Source organism: Anthonomus grandis, chromosome 16 (genome assembly GCF_022605725.1).
Source record: "Anthonomus grandis grandis chromosome 16, icAntGran1.3, whole genome shotgun sequence".
In the NCBI taxonomy this organism is placed as follows: Eukaryota; Metazoa; Arthropoda; class Insecta; order Coleoptera; family Curculionidae; genus Anthonomus; species Anthonomus grandis.
In genome coordinates this window covers 15,265,449-15,287,371 of record NC_065561.1, presented here as the reverse complement: position 1 = coordinate 15,287,371, position 21,923 = coordinate 15,265,449, and the positions used below count along the sequence as shown (strand labels likewise).

General features: G+C 32.8%; 2 protein-coding genes across 3 annotated transcripts in view; one reads left to right on the top strand and one right to left on the bottom strand.

Moving 5' to 3' along the window:
- LOC126745526 (midasin) overlaps positions 1-21,923 on the top strand; it is a 242,157-nt gene that overhangs the window by 38,742 nt on the left and 181,492 nt on the right. The window contains exon 18 of the mRNA XM_050453403.1: positions 1,971-2,099. Within this exon, the coding sequence (XP_050309360.1) occupies positions 1,971-2,099 (129 nt within the window). The remainder of the gene's footprint in view (positions 1-1,970; positions 2,100-21,923) is intronic.
- LOC126745537 (uncharacterized) overlaps positions 8,041-21,923 on the bottom strand; it is a 115,035-nt gene continuing 101,152 nt past the window's right edge. The window contains exons 6-8 of one of the 2 annotated variants that reach the window (XM_050453415.1): positions 15,501-15,689; positions 10,174-10,401; positions 8,041-8,783 (exon numbers count right to left, since the gene is read on the bottom strand). In XM_050453415.1, coding sequence (XP_050309372.1) covers positions 8,592-8,783; positions 10,174-10,401; positions 15,501-15,689 — 609 coding nt within the window. In that variant the 3' untranslated portion in view covers positions 8,041-8,591. Of the gene's footprint in view, positions 8,784-10,156; positions 10,402-15,500; positions 15,690-21,923 lie in introns of both variants that reach the window. The other variant, XM_050453416.1, reaches the window with a different exon arrangement.

Here is a 21,923-nt window from a genome sequence, read left to right as displayed (position 1 = left end):
TGCAGTGTTCATCGTTTTCTGTTTTCTTCGTTGTTCCATCAACTGAAGAATCTCGTCGGTCATCCAGGGTTTATTTTTCATTTTATCAGGTTGTAACAATTCGACTTTGATGGTCCTAATAATCGTGCTGGGTTGACTCAATTGGTCTTCAACGATTTACAGCAGTCAATAACCTCCTTTATCAACTTTTTTAGTTCATAACCTCCTTTTGTGGGTTCCCTGGATCCAAGAGCACTGCACCAGCATAAACTTTATGTCACTTGACGTACTGGAAAAATTACATCATCTATCCACTGCCTGGAGTTAGTAAAATATTCCCATCTCTTCCAGGCAGTTAAAATAGAAAGAGACCCAAACACCAGAAAGCTTGAAAAAGGTCGTACCAGGGATCAGAAAACTGGTTATCGAATGTCTGGAATCTGTGAACTATTTCACTAAGATTTCTTTTAGTTTCCCGATCCAAAATACTGACTTTATTAAATAAAATCAATCGTCCAGTGTCAAAGCGATGGCAAGACAAGGTCGTTTTTTTGTTTTTTGTTGCATGTTAAACACGACAATCGTTGGTGTGTTATTTAATCGTTATTAAATCCAGATACTGCTTAGTTTTCCCGACATACGATTTCTCACAGGAACAAGGAACATTATAGATAACACTCGATTGCTTATCTAATGGAACTTTACCTTTAAAGCCTAGTAAATAGTGATCGGGTGAATTTTACGTTATAAAAGGCTAGCGTGGTCCCAGTATTCCTAAAACAGCTATTAACTTGAAGTAACAAACCTTTAATTAAAGGAAACATAAAATATAGGTCTTTTTCTTTTCTATTAGTACCCTGTTAACTATGTCCAAGATTCTTGAAGATTGAACACAAGTAGCAGAAAAATTTTCAAATGCTGTTTTTATGAAAAAGAATTATTTTTCATATAAGACAACAACTTAGATTTCCTTAGCAAATTAGCAAGCGCCTTCAAAAATCTTAGATAAACTTAAGACTATTATTCCAGCACTGATATTACTTTAATAAGAAATGAAAGACTTTGTGTGAAGATTTTGTCCTTTCTGAATTGAATTTCTATGATATAGTCTATGGACCTATATAAGAGTCTGTTCAGCACCTTTTTAATAAAGTATTTGCTTATAAATAATATATAGAAATAATAAATAATAATAAGCTTAAAATAATTTTGCATTTATTTGATAATTGCATTTACTCAATACATATATCACAACAATCCTTCTTGGGGGAAAATAAACTTAGGTTCTTTTGTTTAAACATTACTTTGAACGTATGAATCCCAAGAAAACCTTTTTCATGTTTAATAGATATTTCTTTATAAAAGCTATGCAGTTATTTTATTATAGTATATTGTTCTTCTTGCATAGTGAGACGGATGTTTAGGAATTTCGTCAAAAAATCAATTAATTAATTATTTATTCCCTTCGAAGGCATTAACTCGGAAGTTTTTATTCTTATGCTTTTTATTTTGTTCCTCCTTTAACTCGTTCATATTAAACTTACTATTTTACCCATATTTCGATTGTAAGTCTTTCTGATATTAAGGAATGTCTTTCGGCATACTTGGACTAATTCCTCACCTTTATGGACCTTATAAACCATGGTATTACCTCGTCCACTATCTTCATTTTTTTGATTGAATATATAGGTAACATGAATTGTTTTTCTTCAATAAGGTAAACGAAATATTTTGTTTGAGTGCAAACTCAGTTAATCACTTTATATTACGCGTTTAATACCTATGAAGTTCACGATATAAAAAAGTCATAATTGCCAAAAATGTTAGTTAGCAAGTATTGCCATATCAGCGACAGCTCATAAAACTTGTAATACTTGTAAAGGTGGATTTTACTTTATATATACTGGACTGTAACTGCAACGAATGACATTTTTCTATATCATGTATTTTTGCTACTCTTTTAGAGAAAAATCTTTTTGTATGTTTTCTAGGTGGGAAGTTCGGGCGTAGGTAAAAGCGCCGCAGTGAAAACCTTGGCCAATTTAGCAGGGAAAACTCTGCGAACCTTACCGGTAACTTCGGCGATGGATACGACCGACATCCTAGGCGGTTTCGAACAGGTAAGTGGATTAAGGGGGGAGCCACCCTTTTAGCTTTTGCTTACCAGACGGCAAAACTTGAGAGATGTGCCGGATATGACTTCGGCGGTAAAGTTATTATGCGGTCGCGGGACGCGGAACGGCGATTAATTAATTTAGTTACGTTGGATCAAAGAGATTAATTAAGTGAAATGGTGTGTATCTGTAAATTTTGCTGATTTTACAAAATGTATTTTGGATGAGTAGATATTTTGGTTCAAAAGGATGTTTCACAAAAAGAATATTTTAATTCACTTTGCAGCTTTAAGTTCAAACAGCACAAATAAATTAGCTATTTTATGTCCAAGTTGTTTTTTCATAATAGTAGCAGTAGTAGTATTAGTGTTCAGTTTTTAGTATCAGGAAAAATCAAATTTACAAGAGATTTTTTATTCAAAATGTTAAAAAGTAAATTATTGATATTGTATACAGCTTTACAGTTTTAGTAAATCAGTCACACTATAAACTTTTCATTAAAATGAAGTACTAACCTTTAGCATCTCTGAAATGCGATACGTGCATAATGATTGACGAAACAATTTCATGAAAAATGACTCAAAATTACCGAAAAAAAAGGAGAGAGATCTTTTCATGCTACGTTCCTTTTTGAGAAATGAGAACCAGGTCATGACATTGGAAAAATTGACAATTATGTGGTGTTCAGTCAAGGGTGTAAACTATCTATTTCTCAAGAATCCTTGACCTGAGCCAAAAAATCATAACAAAAGTGGCAGCGAGGAATCGTCCAACAATATTTTTAACTTGTATTGCAAAGTGGCCGTTTTTAACCATCAAAACTTTTAACCGTCAAAATAAAAATACAAATTTAGAATTTCACCGAAATTACTAAACTAAGATATAAGTTTGATAACACCATTGGAAAGCAAAGTAAATTTTCTATGAATTCGGTTTAAGCCAAGTTTTCATTGGATCTATAATAAGTGTTAGGGCAAAAAATGATTGTTGTCATATTTAAATCGCTATATCTTGTACACTTCTTAACTAATTAGAAAAAGTTGTCATATGAAAGATAATTTTCTTCTCTCTTAATGGACATAAGTTAGTTTTAAAAAAGAAGTTAGATGGTGCTGTTCACTGTTGTTAGAGTTTTCCTGACATTTTTTTAAAATTTTAAATGGATCGGTATGCTTTATCTTACAAATTATAAATGTGAATTATAAAATCTACATTTTAGCGAAAATTTTGCGATCATTTTATTTTGACAGTTGCACTCTCTGACGGTCATTTTGCAAAGTTAAGAATATTTTTGGACGATCTTCGTTGCCATTTTTGCCATTATTTTTTTCTTTCTAATTGCCTAAGGTCACTAATTGTTTGGTCATTGTCATTGTCACTAATTGTTTGGTCATTGTCATTGTCACTAATTGTCTTGGTCACTAATTTCTAATTGTCAAGGGTTCTGAGCACTCTGTATATAGTATACAGGGAGGTCCAAATTGTAACCAAGAAATTTTAGTCACGAATTATAAGCCCTAGTTTGTCACTAAACGTATATCGAGAAATGCTTCCTCTCCGAGAAACAGAGTGTTAAAATTATAAGAAAATAAAGTATTTTATTAATAACTTTTAAACTGCTAGACATATTTCTATGAAATTTGCTATATAGCTTTTAAGCGTTAAAGAGTACTTTATAAAAAAAATAAGCGTTAACAGCCACACTTAAACACGAATTTAAAGATGTTCGAAGTATGAATCATTTTGCTGAACACATTTATTCACATCGACGTTTAATAGGTCCGATAGCAACAGCTAAATTTAGATTTCTTAATTTTTCCCAAGAATTTTAAATGTGGCCAATAGGTTCTTCCATTGAGTTCACAGGAATCGCATGTAAGATTTCTTTCAAAAACGTGATTTTTTAACTTAAAGAGTGCCTTTTGTATGTCTAATGTTACTGTTATTTAACTATTTAGACCTATGCATTATTCCTGTGCATTGTGTGTTACCTAAGGTATGTATCGCCAGTATTACGCGGGTGCAAAATTGAGGTTACAGTAGCAAGTAAACAAGTGATGAGCTCGGGTAGGCGTCAATTGTAATATAAGGTAACGTGTTACAATTGACACCGGTTAGATGACACCGGTTCAGTTCCTACAAGTTATTTAAATTTTATAATATTTTTTTCAGATATCCATAATTTGATTTGGTAAAATGAAACTGAGACGGAGGAAAACAAATAGAGGACATATAGAACATGTTCGCAGTTCTATATAGATATCATAAGGTGCAATTTCCCAAACAAATCCGAACGAACTTTCCACATCATGAGGAAAAGTTACTTCTTCAATTTCCACTTAAAAAATACCACGATAACAATATCTAAGTTGGAAAAATCGCCAGAAGAAATCAGACTATTTCTTAAGGCAAATTTTAGCATTCGAAAGAAAAGTGATAATCGACAAAAAAGGAAATGTTGGAGACACGTGCTAGCAACAAAGTATTGCCAGTTAAACGAAAAAATTATGACGGGAAAATCAAAAAACAAAAAGATCATCAAGAAACGGAAATCCTAAGATGTCATCTCTTCAAGTTCTAAAGAAGAAACGATTTGCTTAGTTTGCCGTGGATGTTACAAACAAAGCACCGGGGGGTCGGCTTCAAAACAACGCCCTATTTATTTATCAGAATTGTGATTCCGAGTATGCTGAGTTATATGTTGTTTATACATAATAAATATAGTTTTTTTTCCTTAGAATAAAGCTTAAACAAACGACATTTGTTGTTTTAATAGTACCTTTAATAACCATCCAGTGCCAATTGAAACAGCACTTGTTACCAATTTACTTCTTAATTACTATTGAAAAAATCAAAGTGCAAAGCATAAATATATATTCTTACCTGATATGCTCACAAAATATTATTTCTTTACTTCATCGAACATGATGGAGAAAAAGTCACCGGTTTCCCCTACTTACTTTTTTATGGTATCATTTACGTTTAATATAATCAAACTTTTAGAGCTTTTGAAATTTTATCTCTCCTGTTGAACAAGGGCTGTCCAAAATAGAACTTTTTTAGGAACTATCATCATGCAGGACTAGGGATTCTATTGGTTTTAATTAAATATTATTTAGGTGATAAAATATTTTGCGGATGTATGTATAAAATTAAAATTTGAAATTTATAGTAAAAACATCATTTCACAATTAATTTAATTATTTTCATTGATAATGACATTTAATTTTAGTATTTAATTCTATTACAAGTATTTAATTCAGGTATTTCAAAAACTACTACTACTAACGTAATATAACTCCGATTTTGTTTCATTACATAAGAAAAAAGAATAAGACACTTGGTCAATTATTGTATTTATGTCTCCATTAAGATTTCATATAGCATTATTACACGGCGTATTCATAAAATAATGGCCGTTTGCTTATACTTTAATATTGCCCCTTCAGAAGACACTTTTACTTATGCAGCGCCATTAACTGGTTTATTGCGAAGCTATAACAGCATTTGTTTTGATTTCAAAGTCGTCTGATTGATGATTAATGGCTTTAACAATTTCATCAACTTGGACGCACTACTGTCCACAAATTGTCCCGGAAAACATGTGATGGCACAAAATGTTGGCAAGGTAGGTACCGAAAATGACCACCACAAAGAGTAAAGAATTATACTCTTCTTTGACTACACTGATGTTCTTCATTGACTTCGTTGAAAGTTTCACTGCAATCCTTGTAATAGTAAAAGTTTTATTCAAGATTTTGCAGGTGGCGTTCCAAGCTGAAAGACGCATTGGGAAGCGTTTTGGGTTCCCTGGTCCATAACTCACATTATAACTGTCCAATTTGATTCGTTTTTATTTTAAAATAATCCTGAGACTCTTCTTTATCTTCAATTGAACTGTAGCCTGAAAAAAGCCCACTCTAACCCATATACCAAAGTCCGACATTGTGTCAAATAAATTGCTCGAACTCGAACGGCTGGAGACAAACCGCATGGATATTAAGTAATTATTTATTATCTGTTATAAAAATTTTTAACAACACACTTAAACGCCATAAATTTATGGGATGCTATAAATTTCTGGTACCTAACGCTGGCGCAGACATACCACACTTTTTTTCATATTTTTTAAACGCATAAAAATACTATTTAATGCAATACTATATTAGATATTATTATATACCGAGGAACGAAAGTATTCATTTACATGAGTTACAAATTTACACGAGTGGTAAATGACATCTTTCGACAAGACTTTATTACATACTTACTTACTATACTCCCCAATTATATCTTAAGTGTTAGAAAAATGCTTTTTGCCGTAACCAGTGCGCAAATATTCGTTTTTACAGTTGTTTCGCCTTTAAGTAGCTTTGGCGACATTTAAATGTCCTCCTTCAAAACATTATTTAAGGTCTCTATATCTGACCATAGAATGTGGTGTTTTCACTTTTATACCGAGGCGACATCTAATAGTTATGCTATAGCCAATGGATTAAGGTATCTGCAGCTTAAAAGGCTACCGGATCAAATATGGTGGAACCCCAAAAAATTGACTTTTTCCTCTTTTTTTGGGTTATTCTTCATCTCAGTCCCACAAATGATTGACGATCGCCTTGATATGGTTATCCTTATCTAAAGGGAGTATTATTACATAAGGAAAATAACTTTTAAGGTAGTTGAGCAAAGTAAGACAGTGGACGAAAGTTTTTGGGACGTTACCAATAAGATGGAGATAATTTATTTTCTTATTGTTTTTGATGTGTAGTGCCAAATGTTCAACAAACTGAGACGCGCGATCTAAAACAAACGACTCTCGGAAATTGTTAACATCTGGCATAATCCTTCTCCACGATAACGCATGTCCTCACACTGCTACCAAATCCAGGAAGAAATTCTAGATTTTCTCTTTGACAAGCCTCCGTACAGTCTTGACCTTGCACCCCGCGACTACTTCCTCTTCTTGCACTTGAAACAGTGGTTTAGTGGACAATGTTTTGAAACCAAAAAGGTACTCAAGAACCATGTTGTCAACTAATTTAACTCTAAGGTGTCGAGCTTCTATGCAGGGGGGTTAAAGAAGCTGGTGCAGCGGTAGAAAAAAAATTTAAAAGTGAACGGTGATTATGTAGAGAAGTAAAGTAGGTTTGAAGCTAACTAAAAGTGCCAAAAAATATGTGTATATATTTTTCTGTGGCCAAATGGCCCTTACTTTATAAACATGCTTCGTATTATGATTCACTGGTAAATGGTACCGAAATACCCACTAAAATGGCTGGTATAAATCAATAATAAAATCACCGGATTTATCAAATTATTTGTTCAAAAAAGTGATATTAATTTTAGAACATCGAATGTTCATTTTCCGATTTAATTTTGTAAAAAAAGCTTTTGATTCTGGTAGATTCTTTCAAACCAAAGCGTGTAAGTTAGGACTTCGAAACGTCCGAAATTTCATTTGCCTAGATCCAAATTTTTGACAATGAGCATGAATCTAAAAATTATCATATAATCAGGTAGCTTAAATTAACATGTCTCAATATAAAAATGTGTCTGAACGCAACCTCAGACAATTTTGTCATATTTTTAAAAAATTACAATAAAAACCACCAATTTCCTTTCTGAACTAACATTCTTTTATTTTTCGCCATTTTTATCACACATTTGCATAACATTTTACTATAAACTTTTCCATCTATTTAATCAATAATATCCTTTGTTAATTAATTTTTTTTTTATTCCTTTTAGTATTAAGGGGCATATTGCTTATCGTGTTTATAAGAAACCAAAGATTCTTTATCTGTTATTATAGTACTTATTGATTGATTGATATTTGAAAGGAACCAATCAATAAACAAAGATAGGAATTAAATTGACAGTTTTGGACAGTTCATAACATTTAATATAATTCGCTTAAACATTTATACATTTATATACACCTGTTTTTACAATAATATATGTTTTTGTTAGTTTCTTCTTTTTAGGCACATATTAAGTGGTATCTATTTTCACTAGTACTTCTCTAGGTATAGTTAGCATTTTTAAAATGTGTTTTAAGGAAAACGAATGTAATATAAATGACATATGCTTTGCAATATTTCATTCAAAGATCACAGAATTATAATATTAAAATATGGAAGTGTTTTAAATTCTTCACGCGTCAGTGTGTTTATTTTATATTTAATACTGATATATTTTTTAGTAGTCTAAAATTTTAATCAATTCCTTGCTCTACATAAGGTAATTAATTTGTATACCTAACGGAGTATTTTTGATTTTAGGTCAAAAATATTTCTTAAGCGGAACCCAGCCCCCAGAATCGATCCTAGTTCATTCCTACACCCACCAGAATAATATTTTTAATAGTTGTTCTACTCTACATACATGATAATGTATATTATAATACCTAATAACATTCGATCTAAACCTAATGGAGTATATTTTATACAGTTTAATTAAAAGAAAATTAATTAATTAAAAAACTGTATACTATGTCCTTTATATTCTGGTGGACCGATTCCAGTCGCTGTCAAACCTTTGCCTTTCATACTCGATCACCCCTAAGGGCGGCCTACAATCCAGGTCGGGGCTGGAAAATCTTGGTATTTCGATACCTCCATTCAAAGGGTCTATGGGCAATACCGGATCTGTCGTGCTGTCCGGTGACCAAAGACTCAAATCGGTGTTTCCCTAATTAAATTATTGTATATTAAATTATAAAAAAATCACAGGATATAGCGCAGGTCAAAAAAGCTAGACAAAATATAATCTATATTGTTAATATAATGTTAATTTTATTTTATTTGGGCCTAAGAATTTTGAATTAACACGGAAAAGTTTCATAGAAAAAGTGTCAGGGGGTCAAAGCATCGGTCAAGCCACTTTAGCCTTAAATGTTTCTTTTCAACGCCATTTTAAGGTAAGATGATTTTTGTAGTGCCGTAGTTTACCCTATTTATACCGAATTGGAAAGATATACAATTTTAGAAAAAAAATGTGTATGTTTCGGTTTTTAGTAGCGATATCTTTGTAATATAACAAAACTTTCCGATATATACAGGTATCTTATTTTCTTTTCTCCATTTAATTCTTCTCACTTTGCTTATACAGACCCCTTAGAGACATGCATAGGATCTGTATAGCTGCTGCTGATTGTAACTCTTTTTTTACTTTCAGGTCTGGCAATAAAAAGGGATTAAATACAAAATGATTTATTAAAACTTGCTTTGAAAAAATGCCTATTTTAATAATAAGAACTCTTTCCTTCTTATAGTTCCTATCCGTCTCTTCTATCTGACTATCAACCGTAGCAGCCTGTAATAACTCTGTTGTACTGATACCAAACCAGATTCAAAGGTTTTTTAACCATGAAATTCGTCTTCTATACACCCTTTATTTTGACCTGCACTATATCATTTCAAGACAACGTTCTGTTTGCAAAAAAGAACAGTGCCGCACTATTATCTATACTACTAAAAAATGTATAAGGCTCATGCTGCTACAATACAATGTCATAAATCTTATTTAAAGGAAAAAAAACCCACTAGGGCCGAGCACCCATAAAATACCTCTCCGCCTACAAGAAATGAAGGCTTAAAATATCCGGCATATCTTAAATATTCGAAACGAAACTGGGATGTAAGGGAATGTGGGCGGACAAGTTTAAGGGAGGAGGGAAATTTCAGTCACGTAAGTTGCGTATATCCTTTTCGCGTCCTTTAAATATATTATGGAGCTGGTTGTTTGCCAGTTAAAACAGCAAAAGGGACGTTTTAGGTGAGATATTGTAATTTAGGGTTGTCAAGGAAAAATTGGATCTGTCGGAGCAAACAGTAGGGAATAGACGGATTTATTCTCTTTGTTGTTAATATAAGCCACGGATTTCTGAAGACATAAAGCATGCAAATAGTATAAATGAGAGAAAGTACATAACTGATACTAGACAAATGATACATAATTTGATAAAAGCCGTTATTTATTCAAATTGAGAGATCTTTTGAGAACGCTAGGAGATGAAAGGTGGAGTAGCATGCACTTCTGTCGCGAATATTACACCCACTTACATATAATATTTAATTACCATTGCGCTATCGGGATGGGTGGGCATGGGCGGCTTTAGGCAGGCGATTTCTGGCACGTTGGGTGGCAAACGGGGCGGATCGGGCGGCGTGGGAACAGGTGGCGGACCTGCCCATGCCGGAACCCATCCACAACATGCGTCCAGGGCGGCTTTCCTCAATCCGCGGTGGAGAACCAGGAATAGGGTGGGGTTTACTATGGCGTGCACGTAGGATATGTGTAGGGTGATCTAGAAAAGTAATTGAAATGTAATAATAATGTAGCGTTTTTGCCGTTCGTTAAGGTGTGAATTAAAACACTCGAAAAATAGTCAACTGATTTATTTTATGTACTCTGTGTCCCAATTTGGTTGTATTTGCAGGTTATCTCTGTTATTTTTAAAGATAGAGATGTGCGGTTTTCGCGAACCTGTGTCACTTTTTTGTAAAACTTTTATTGCCGCAAACAGAATTGAGATACCTTTTTTTGTTTCTGAGATACAGGGTGAAATTGAAAATTTTCACTTTTTGACGACTTGCTCTATCTCACGAACCATATAAGTTATAAAAAAAGTAAAAACTGCTATGGATAGATAATTTTAAATAAAATTCAGAGGCGTAGTCAAAAATTTTATTAAAGGCATTATTTAAGAGATATGACCCAAACTTGCATTTTTTTAACGCCCTGTATTTTTTCATACCAATAAATTGCGCTATTTTTTCCGATTAAAATGATATATAACACTTGGTATCTTAAGTCATGATAAATGGCCAAAACATGCAAAAAAAACAAATCATAGCGAAAAAAACATTAGTTGGCCATGAAACAGAAAAAATTGAAGTTGGCTGTTTAAAGATGTCAGTATGAAGCTGTCAATAATTGTTTAGAATTTATTTATTTCGAACGAAAGTTTTTAAGTAAATATTTTAGTATTTTTCTTAAGGGATAGAGCGTAATTTTTAAGAATGACTAATAATTTTGAAAACAGTCACAAATATGACATGATAGCTTGTTTTATTGAGTGCCAAGAAAATAGTGACAGGGCATCCGATTTGTATTTAAACAGGTATGTGTTAGTGTCGTTACCTAATATTTGCTATTATACTTAAAACAATTTTTCTAAGATATCCTGAAAGGCGTCAACCAAACAAGTCTATTTTTCGGAGAATAAAAATGAGTTTGATTAATAATGGATCATTTACAATGCCAAGAAATAAAAATTACCATAGGCAAAATCAGGAAAATAATGAAATTGCGGTTTTAACAAGTGTTGAGGCAAATCATTCAAATTCCTGTCGAAATATTGAAACTAATGTAGGAGTGTCAAAGAGTCAAACACAGCGAATATTAAAAAAATATAAATATAAACCATACAAAGTTAACATAGTTCAACAATTACATCCCGGGGATGCGCAAAGGCGAATAGTTTTTTGCAATTGGTTTTTAGAGCAAACTCGAATTGTTCCAAATTTTGCCAGAAAAGTTATATGGTCCGATGAAGCATATATAAGTTGCACTGGAATTTTTAACCGTCATAATAACAGGCATTGGTACACTCAGAATCCATACTTATTACGGGAACGCCAACAACAGGGCAGATTTGGATTTAGTGTATCATGCTTTATTTTGGGCACTAAAATAAAGTATGTTTTTTATGAACACACTTTAACAGCAGCCAGATATCTGGAAGTATTGCAGCGGATTTTACCAGAACTTCTAGATGAGATACCGTTGGCATTTTTAAATAACATATATTTTCAGCAAGATGGGGCGCCAGCTCATAATTCTCAAATAGTAAGGCCATTTATAATCGAGACATTCGAAGATCGATGGATTGGTACCCACGCTCCAAATAGGTGGCCAGCTAGATCACCGGATCTTTCTGTTTTGGACTTTTTTGTCTGGTCTTTCTTAAAAAACAAAATTTATTTAAATGTGGTGCATAATTTGCAAGAACTTCAGGATGCTACAGTTCAAGCCTTTGAAGCCTTGAAAGCAAGGCCGCTTATTATTTTAAATGCCTTGCGGAGAATAACAACTCTATGCCAATTATGCGTTCAGGAAAATGGCAACCATTTCGAGCAATTTAATTAGTTTTTACAAATTTTTTTATAGGACTGTAGAATTAATAAATAAAAAATAGCTTGTTAAGGTTCTTTGTTAAATTTATTCAGTTGTTACAATATTTTTTTTAATAAAATTGCTTAAAACAAGAGTTTTTGTATCTAAGACTTTTAAATATTATATAATTAAAAGGTTTTTATTTGGTTATAAAAACTTCTATCACGGTATGATTGACATCTTTAAACAGCCAACTTCAATTTTTTCTGTTTCATGGCCAACTAATGTTTCTTTCGCTATGATTTGTTTTTTTTTGCATATTTTGGCCATTTGTCATGACTTAAGATACCAAGTGTTATATATCATTTTAATCGGAAAAAATAGCGCAATTTATTGGTATGAAAAAATACAGGGTGTTCCATTTAAAAAAATGCAAGTTTGGGTCATATCTCTTAAATAATGCCTTTAATAAAATTTTTGACTACGCCACTGAATTTTATTTAAAATTATCTATCCATAGCAGTTTTTACTTTTTTTATAACTTATATGGTTCGTGAGATAGAGCAAGTCGTCAAAAAGTGAAAATTTTCAATTTCACCCTGTATCTCAGAAACAAAAAAAGGTATCTCAATTCTGTTTGCGGCAATAAAAGTTTTACAAAAAAGTGACACAGGTGCGCGAAAACCGCACATCTCTATCTTTAAAAATAACAGAGATAACCTGCAAATACAACCAAATTGGGACACAGTGTACATACTAAAACTTTAACGAATAAACTAACTAATTAAAACTTACATGTACACGATCGCTTAAGACTACTGTATTTATTTACTACTATTTATGTCACTTTAAATATATGACTGGAACTCAGCGCGGTGACGAGGGCTCCTTATATATTCGGCAGACCATGGTTCCGGAAGATGCGCTAATGTTCCACGCGTCTCCATAGATGGCGTGCGGTACCCGCTTGCGTCATCGCGTTTCGGAATGACGAAAGACAGCTGATATTCGCGGCATTGCTAATATCATTACAAGCATCATTTCGTCCCAAAGATGGTGGATGTCGATAAGGTTCCTATCTTACAATAGGATCTCTCGGAGAAATAACAATATACATTTTTCTCCAGAGAACGACGAGGAGTATTGAACCCCAGAATTTGAACGCCCGTAAACCTGAAGACCACCTCTACTAGACTGCAGATCATTCTCTAGTCCAAGTTATCGAGTCCGCATGCGAGTTTGGGAATAGTTCAGCTTCTCAGATCATCGGCAAGCAACTCCTTTAAAGAACAGAAAGCGTCCTAAACGTATAGGTTGGCTTCCGATGTGGCATGGAATCTTTGGTAACCAGGTGGAAAATCTTTCATCATTCATGAGGAAGATCCATTCCTTTATTAAAGCATCTGCAATAGTGAAGGTTTCTGGTTTGGTAGAGTGTACCACTCAATCCATTTGCTGAAATAGTCCATCATGACTATTGCTATTAACAGGCAACATAAATAGTAATCCTTTCACAGGGACTTCCCACGTTCAACCTTTAACAGTTAAACCTTTTTCTCACATTTTCCAGGGTCTTTGTTACTCCAAGATGTCCTTCTGACTCACCGGCATGGATTTCCTCTACTCCGAAATCCCACATTTAGGCACAATGATGCCTATTGTAGCCAATATGACTTGAAACCGGGAGAATACTTGGCAACTTCTTCCCAAGATAGCTTCTTCGCTTCTTTTATCCATGTTAAGAGTATCTGGATATTGGGATCTTCCTCTTGATCTTTTAAAATCCTCATCGACGCTGGTGATTCTTAACAACTGAGCATCTTGTCCTTCTACTCGCTGACAATGTTTGGAGTCCTCTTGATAGGGCATCTGCATTTCCATGGGTTCTCCCTGTTCAGTGTTCAATGTCATTATCAAAAATAGGTTATTTGTACCTATTACCTATTTATCCATTTTTCCATATGACCCTCCGGATTTTTTAACGTTTACATTACCTGCCAAAATAGTATATTAAATATTATGCTAATCTGTATCCGTACCTATATGTATCTTTCTTATAGCGTTTGAACCCTACCTTTTTTCTCGCTTTATTCATTAACTAGGTACTAAGTCTAAACTCTCTCATAAAACTCGGAAATCCACATTTTATTACTTTCTACATATTTGAAATACAGTATAGTATGTAAGAAGGACCAAGGGATCTTAGAAAAGTGCGTCTACGGCTTTTAATAACCTTTGAACTTTTTCATCCGTTTTTATTTAGGTCCCCCTGTATAGTACGGACTAATTATTAAACCATTCTTTGAATGCCACGAAACAACCGGCTTCGGCGTTATATTTTGCTGAATATCCCTACTAGATACTTATCAGTTTGACATTGAAATGACCTTGAACGGATAACTTTATATTTAGTGACCATAAAACCCATACACCAGCGCTCTAAAATTCTGTACCTTTGTTTGTAATAAACGACCATAAGAAAACCCTGGGTAATTATGGTAATCTAATGTATTGAAATTAATAATTAATAAAAAAATATTAAAATAGGAAGTTGATCGAATATTTCATTAATTAAATTCGTTTTTTAATACGAGTCAAATCGGGCAAAATCATCCCAATTTGATTCTCCTTCTTTGTTTTCTTTTTTAAACAAATGCTGAAATTCTGGATAGTCTATCCATATTAACCGTTCATTTCATATAAAACCTAAAATAAATAGACCCTTTATATTTAATCAAAATAACATAATAATATGCTGGACCTCTATAACCGTAACAATATTCCATCCCAAATTCAATGTAATGCTAATTGCATTAAGGATTCTATTGTAGCCCTAATCCATATGTCTATAAATATAAGGCTCCTTATCCAGAGTTTCCCAAATCCCATTCGAGTTTCGTTTTGATTGGCATATCAAATTCCGGAGTTCCGGAACTGCTAAACTTATAAGCATTCACATTCACTTGCAAAACAATGCTTTTGCGTCACTATTTGCTTAAAATAGGGTTATTTAAATCCATTTTGTAAATTGTAAAATTTCGTTTGGTCGGCGTACATTTTTCGCATTAAATAATAAATATGCCTCGCGAATTTTAATACAAGTTTTTGAAGAGCACTTTATTGAATTTATTTTTAAGCACGACTGCCAATAAATAGTTTAAAATTGAAAACGTTGTTGCAACTTTCCCGATTTTATTTCGGATTATTATTTAATGTGCACTTGTTCCCGCTTGTTGGGCAATATTGAGGAGCGTGTTTGTGTTAAAATTTAAAAATATTTGTCCGTACCTCGTGGCCTAATGGATTACTTCCGACAATGGGATGGTTAATCAGGGTGACGAGGAACAAAGGACCCCAAAAGAGCACGTAGGCCGCTGTTATCACTAGAAACATTTTCACCCTTTGAACACCATCGTGTTCCATTTTTCTCAGGTAATCGCGCATCCGTCTTTGTTCCTCTACTGCTCCACTACTTGCCTAAAAAAAGGAATTGAAATTTTTCTTATTCAAAGGCACTTATCAAGAAGTCATACTGGTACTAACTAAGATAAATCTATATGAAAATCTTTGACACAATACGCTTCTAAATTAACTAATTAATTATTAATATCTCACTTAAATTTCTTAATAGAATTAAGGAAATCCCTGCCGATATATGATTTAAACCATTCTGTTACGTTACCTCTAACACCATAAATTTTCAACTTCTGGATCAGCAAACCTCTATCCAAGCAGTTTTCATTAGAGAAACCATAAAAAATTGGTCAATCTTGTGCTTATTGCGATTTTAAAAATACTTCGGAAAAACCTGGTAATATCGGAAAAATGGTAATTTAGTGATTTAGGGCCCCCTTTTTACAAGGTCTAAAAAGAACTAGTTTTAAGTTTGCTGGGAATACATATTCCACATTTAAAGGAGTTTTATTGATATGACATAAAACCTATTTTAGTTCTACTGCTGCTATTTTTTTAAAACTAGTGAGTATTTCATCTATAACGCTACTATTTTTATTTATTCAATTTTTGTGCTATTTCATTAGGTTTTCCTGGTGTAACCGTCCTTGAAAACATTCACATCTATGCTGCACTTAAATGAAATTTTAATTAATAAATGCAAAATTATAGAGGGTAAAAATTTGTTATAACTATTTGCGATAGATTCGGGTTCTGCTTCGACTTTTGACTCCTGATTTACTTCAACAACCTTTATTTCTTTACACTCAAAAAGTCAATTTTCTTTTCTTCGGAATAATCGTTTATACTGTAAATTATTTTTATTTTCATAATTTTATTCAAAGGGTCTCTTCTGAGCGGTGTTACCGGATATAACATTTTCAAAAATCGCGGTTTTAAAATGACCAACATTTTTAAATATATTGCCTATACATGCAAGTAAGATTTTTTTTATTCTAATATTTTCGTGTATTGTTTTAACTAAATTTAAAGAAACCTTTCATAATATAAGGCTTCTATCTCTTTTATTATCAATTAGTAATTGAATATTAAAGTCTCCTAATATAAATATTTTTTTTGTTCAGAGTATCGCTTGTGAAAGACCATCATAAATACCACATTAATTATCGCAATGTCTTTGATTCTGTCCTTCATAACTCGCTTATGAAAGTACTGAAAATTTACAAGGTATGTCCCAAAGTGAGAGATGTGCTACATTTTCTTATGGGTACTTGCAAAACCAATATTGTTCTCAATAACAATAACACGGGCAATGTAAAAATTTCTAGAAGAATTTTCCAAGGAGATTCTTTGTCAGTGACATGGTTCAGCCTAGCATTAAACTCTCGATCTTGATAAGTGCGCTATTCTAAATATCAAGAAAGCGTTGTAGAGAAACAAATAGACCAGAAGATACTTATAAATATTTGGGATTGCCGCAAAACCAACGTATTGACCACAAGCAGAGAGAAATGAAGATTTTTAATAAAAATCTGTGTCAAAAATCAAATCGCTACACTGAATCCTTAGGCAGTACCTACACTGACCTACACTTTCGAGATTTGGTCCGATACTGATTTAAATAAGCTAGCCGAACGCTGACCAAATTTCGATGTCTACTTACGAATGCATCAAGAAAAACACTTTATCGATCTCGTAAACAAGGTGGTCAAAAAATGGCGAATATCTACAAGTTATGCAGAACCCAAGAGCAAAGTCTGAGACAACGACTCCTCGAATCCAACGATACATTAGTGAGATTGACAGCCCAGGACCTCTAAATCCGCAATACAGAGATCTCGAATTTAATATAACTCAGCCTAATACAAACAAGCTACATGGATCGAGCAAGCTCTACATGGCAAGTTCTCAACGAGTCTACAACCGGATAATATTGACAAACCTACTAATGACTTCTAGTCAGAGACAAAGGGTTTTTTTATGGCCATCTAACATAGAGTACTAAGAACAAGGAACATCTATAAATAATTAATTCATCATCGATTCTCATCATCATCCAGTTATTGGTTATGAATATAGGAATTATAAGAGAAGTGAAGATTTTGCTAATAGAACTATTTTGTATTTGGCTATTTTTATTTTCTGAGTCAAAGTAAAAGTGATAATACGTTTTCTACGTCATCAAAAACTATATATGTGAGTACTGGTTCTCTACTTAAATATGTTGAAAAGTTCTATATCAATTCAGAAACTCCTAATGCACTGTCAGAGACATTTGAATATCCGAATGATTATTACTATAATTTTACTGAAGTCAGCTGAATAATGAAGAATTTCTGAATATCTTGGATATATTGGAGCCTAAATCATTAGTAAGAAAAAGAAAATTTAAGTTTAAGAACATCTTACACAAGACTCATCATGGATCAGAAGCCAAAGAGAGATAAAGGAAAGCCAATAAAGTGTCATTGTCTCATGGATGTAAGCATTTTCGGGAGAATATTAAAACTCACACCTTTTCGTGCGAACCTGGTATTATTTCTACTACTTAAGGTAGCATTCCTCGTGATAATAGATCCGCAGGATTAACAGCAGATTTGTCGTGATACCACTGCCAATTTAATCCAATGTAGAGCTATTTGTGAATCTGTTCAAAGGTTAATACGATCAATATTACTAAATATTGAATCCATCTTTTTGCATCTAATCAGTTGAAATTATTCTTTTCTTTTCTTTTCTTGCAGCCAATTGAAGCAGCTCAACTGACTTTTGACGTCATTATTTATTGTTTTCCAGGTAGTTAAGGCTCTTTCTTAATTTTGAAGTATTCGAGGCATTCCAAGCTATTTTTTTTCTTTTGATTTCCTATTACTTTCAGTTCTTGAGCAAGCTGTAACGGGTAAATAGATTCTGAGTTACTGACATGATCCAGAAGTTCACGTAAGAATCCTGATGAATTTCTAAAGCCTCACCTAGAGTTATCAGAGGTCAAAGAACTTGAAAATGGCAATTAGTCATCTTGGTTTTACGTCTTGGAATAGGTCTAAAGAGTTTGAGCTCGTCTCATTTTTCTTCAAATTAAATAAAGAATTTTTCTTATAGAATATTCAAACTTCTCAAAGGAAACTATCTAACTGGAGCTGAAGTTCGTGGAAATGAGTAGTGAGATCCTGAGAGGCAATCTAGGAAACTCAGAATTTTCTTCTGAATCTAGCTTTTTTTAGAGAAATTAGGTATTCTTGATGCGTTTTTTTTTATCTTGATCAGTCAGGCTAATTGGAACTATTTAAGAGAGAGAGGCAAAACCAAAAGAACTATGAGACTAGTGAGAATAATTTATTTAAGGTTATTGGATTATTTTGATATAATTTTTTGATAAGCAACAGATACATCAGCGTTAAATCCATGATCTAGATTACGAAATCCAAGTATGGTACATAACAAAGGTAGAAGATTCACATAAGCGCGATTCGCTAACCAGGTTTAAATTTTAATTGGGGTGTAAATCTTGAATATGTATGGAAAATTAAATAATAGTTTTTTTCCAGGCTTAGATAACACATTTAATAACTCTAATCCTTAAGGGAACTATTTTTTTTTTAATAAAAAATAAATGGGAACGCTTTTTTTCTTAAGAGGAAAAGCAAATCGCCTCGAGATATTTTTAATGTTCGTTTTGAAAGAACGAAGTCGTAAAAACCCTACGTCGAAAATAAGGGTCACTTAATAAAACTTAAAAGGTTTCCTTCGAGGGGCTGGTTCAGATTTTAACAAGATATTAACGTGAATCTCATTTTTTTTTAGATGGAGTACTTTGGTTGAAAAATCTAATTAAAGCATTGACTTTTTTTTTTAAAAAAGATAATTGGACGAGGCATCGCTTTCCTAAGCCTATAATAATTTTACTACTAAAAGTGGATAATTTGATTAAAAAATTTCATTACTCTAATTAAACCGTAGTCCTGAAAAACACATCTAGGATAAATTTGTTCCTGCTTGTGTGACCCTTAATGATATGCGTCTTTAGTAAAAGAAAACTAACATTTCCGAGAAGTTCTAGGATTTAGATGGATAAAAATGCCTGGAATTTCGGGTGTACCTCGACCCCTTTTTAGATAAAAATTCAATTTGCGTCAAACACCATATACAATCTACTTTGAATCCTATGTACACCAGGGGAAAATAGAAATAGTCAAAGGGTTAAGATTTTTGACTACATATATACGTGTTTGTTGTAGCCAAATCTATAACTAGAAGCCAAGAAGTGAAAATTCATTTTTTTAGGATAAACTAAGTGATGAATGATCGTCGTTTCTTATCTGAAATTTATATATTTAATTATTCATTCTGATTAAGTTGAGGCATGCATTGTTGGCGCCCAACATCTTCAGTCAGTTGTGTCGTTAATGCTCTTTGACCCATATATTCTTTTTAGGTTCTCACGTCAAAATTTTCAAAAATATCTAAAATAAACAAATTTTATTTTTTAAGGATGCTCATTCTCCTATTCTTAGCACGATGACCAGTTTTCGATTAATACTTACTAAGAATCTATGTTTATTTGATCAAACTTAAATACTGAAAGTAAAGAGATGTTAGTGACTAGAAATGCGGAAATTATTAATTATTATCATTTAATAACTTTCAAGCTAAAATATCAGAAGCGTATCGAGGCATGTTTAACTGTCCCACTAGCAAATGAAGTCTTGTTTTTGGAACCTGATACACTCGCTTTGTCCCTGGTTTTTGTTATTTCCAAAGAATTCTCGCTTTCATTGTCTACGTTTACTTTAATAGGTCTAATACCATATACTGCCGTACCATAAAATCAGCGTTTTGTCAAAGTTGATGTAATAGACTAATGAAACATACGACATTAAAAAATTAAAATTTATACAATATTTGTTACAACTGATATTCAATTGAAGTTGTTAAATAACTTTTAATTGCACATTTTCAATCAATTGCGGATTGATTAGTCTAATTTCGTATCGAATTCTTTGCTTTAAATCATCAACATTATTTGATCTATTCACATAAACTTTGGACTTGAACAAATAGCCCCATGAGAAAAAATCTAATTGGGTTATATCCGGTGACCTCGGTGGCCACTCAATCGGATCTCTTCGTCCAATCGATCTATCAGGAAAAGATGCATCAAGATTTGTTCGAAAATAGTAAGGTCTATACTTAATTTGTTCCTTTCATCGTGAATGTACTGTATACGCGTTCGTTGTTGCCAAATCCATAACTAGAAACTGTAGAACCTCTTTTAGTTCTTTTTTTATAGGAAAAAAGTTACGTTCTGGTGCCCACATCCTTACTGATCCAAAACTAGTTTACTCGCTGATATTTTTTGGATTTTCCTAATTTCTGTCTGTTGAAATAACATAATCATAAATGTATCTTCTACAGTAAAATAAATGGTTGACAATTCTGATTATTTTCTGTAGGATTCACCGCTTTTGCGCAATTTAGAATTCAAAACTAATCATCCAGAAAGACGAATTGAAGTTAATTTTTTCGACTAATCTCATGCCTCCTAAATAATTGTCTAACTGAAAGATCGTCTTTTCTTATCTAAAACTTAGTTAACTTAAACTCAGTCAGTTGGGTTGTTTATGCTATCTTTGACACACAAATTGCTGCTATTTCACTTCTATAGGCCCTGAAACTCGATTTGTTTCGATGGAAGTGATGTGTCTGAAGCTGGCGAATGCCAAATGCCTGGAATTAAATTAAAAATTCCTTTAAATGCCTAATAAATCCTGGAGCCCTAAAATAATACTGCAAAACTTTGGAAACCTTTTTTTAATTCCTGGATGATATAAAAATTATCGTAAATACGTAAAAGAAAATTAAAAATTAGACAAAAATTTTATTCAATCTTTTTTCAAAATCATTCGATGTTAATCTAAAGCAGTTCTTAACATTTTTAAAAGACTTGCATCGAACCGAATCGAGTTTCACGGCCTAGAATTGGAATAGCAGCAAATTGTGTGTCAAAGATAGCATTAACAATATAACTGACTGAAGATGTTGCGTGCCAATGCCATGAGCGGGCGCCACTAGCGATGCCTCAATTTGATCAATTAATATTAATAATTAAGTTTATAAATATCACATAAGAAACGACGACTTTCAGCTGGTCTTCATCCTCCTAAATTTCTCTAAGATACTCAACTTTAGAATCAAAGAGAGATTAACTCATAAACGTATTAGCATTCGAATCTCGAGTTTTCAGTTAATACATTTGATGCAAATATATTTTTTAATCTTGAGAACTGTCTTTGGTAC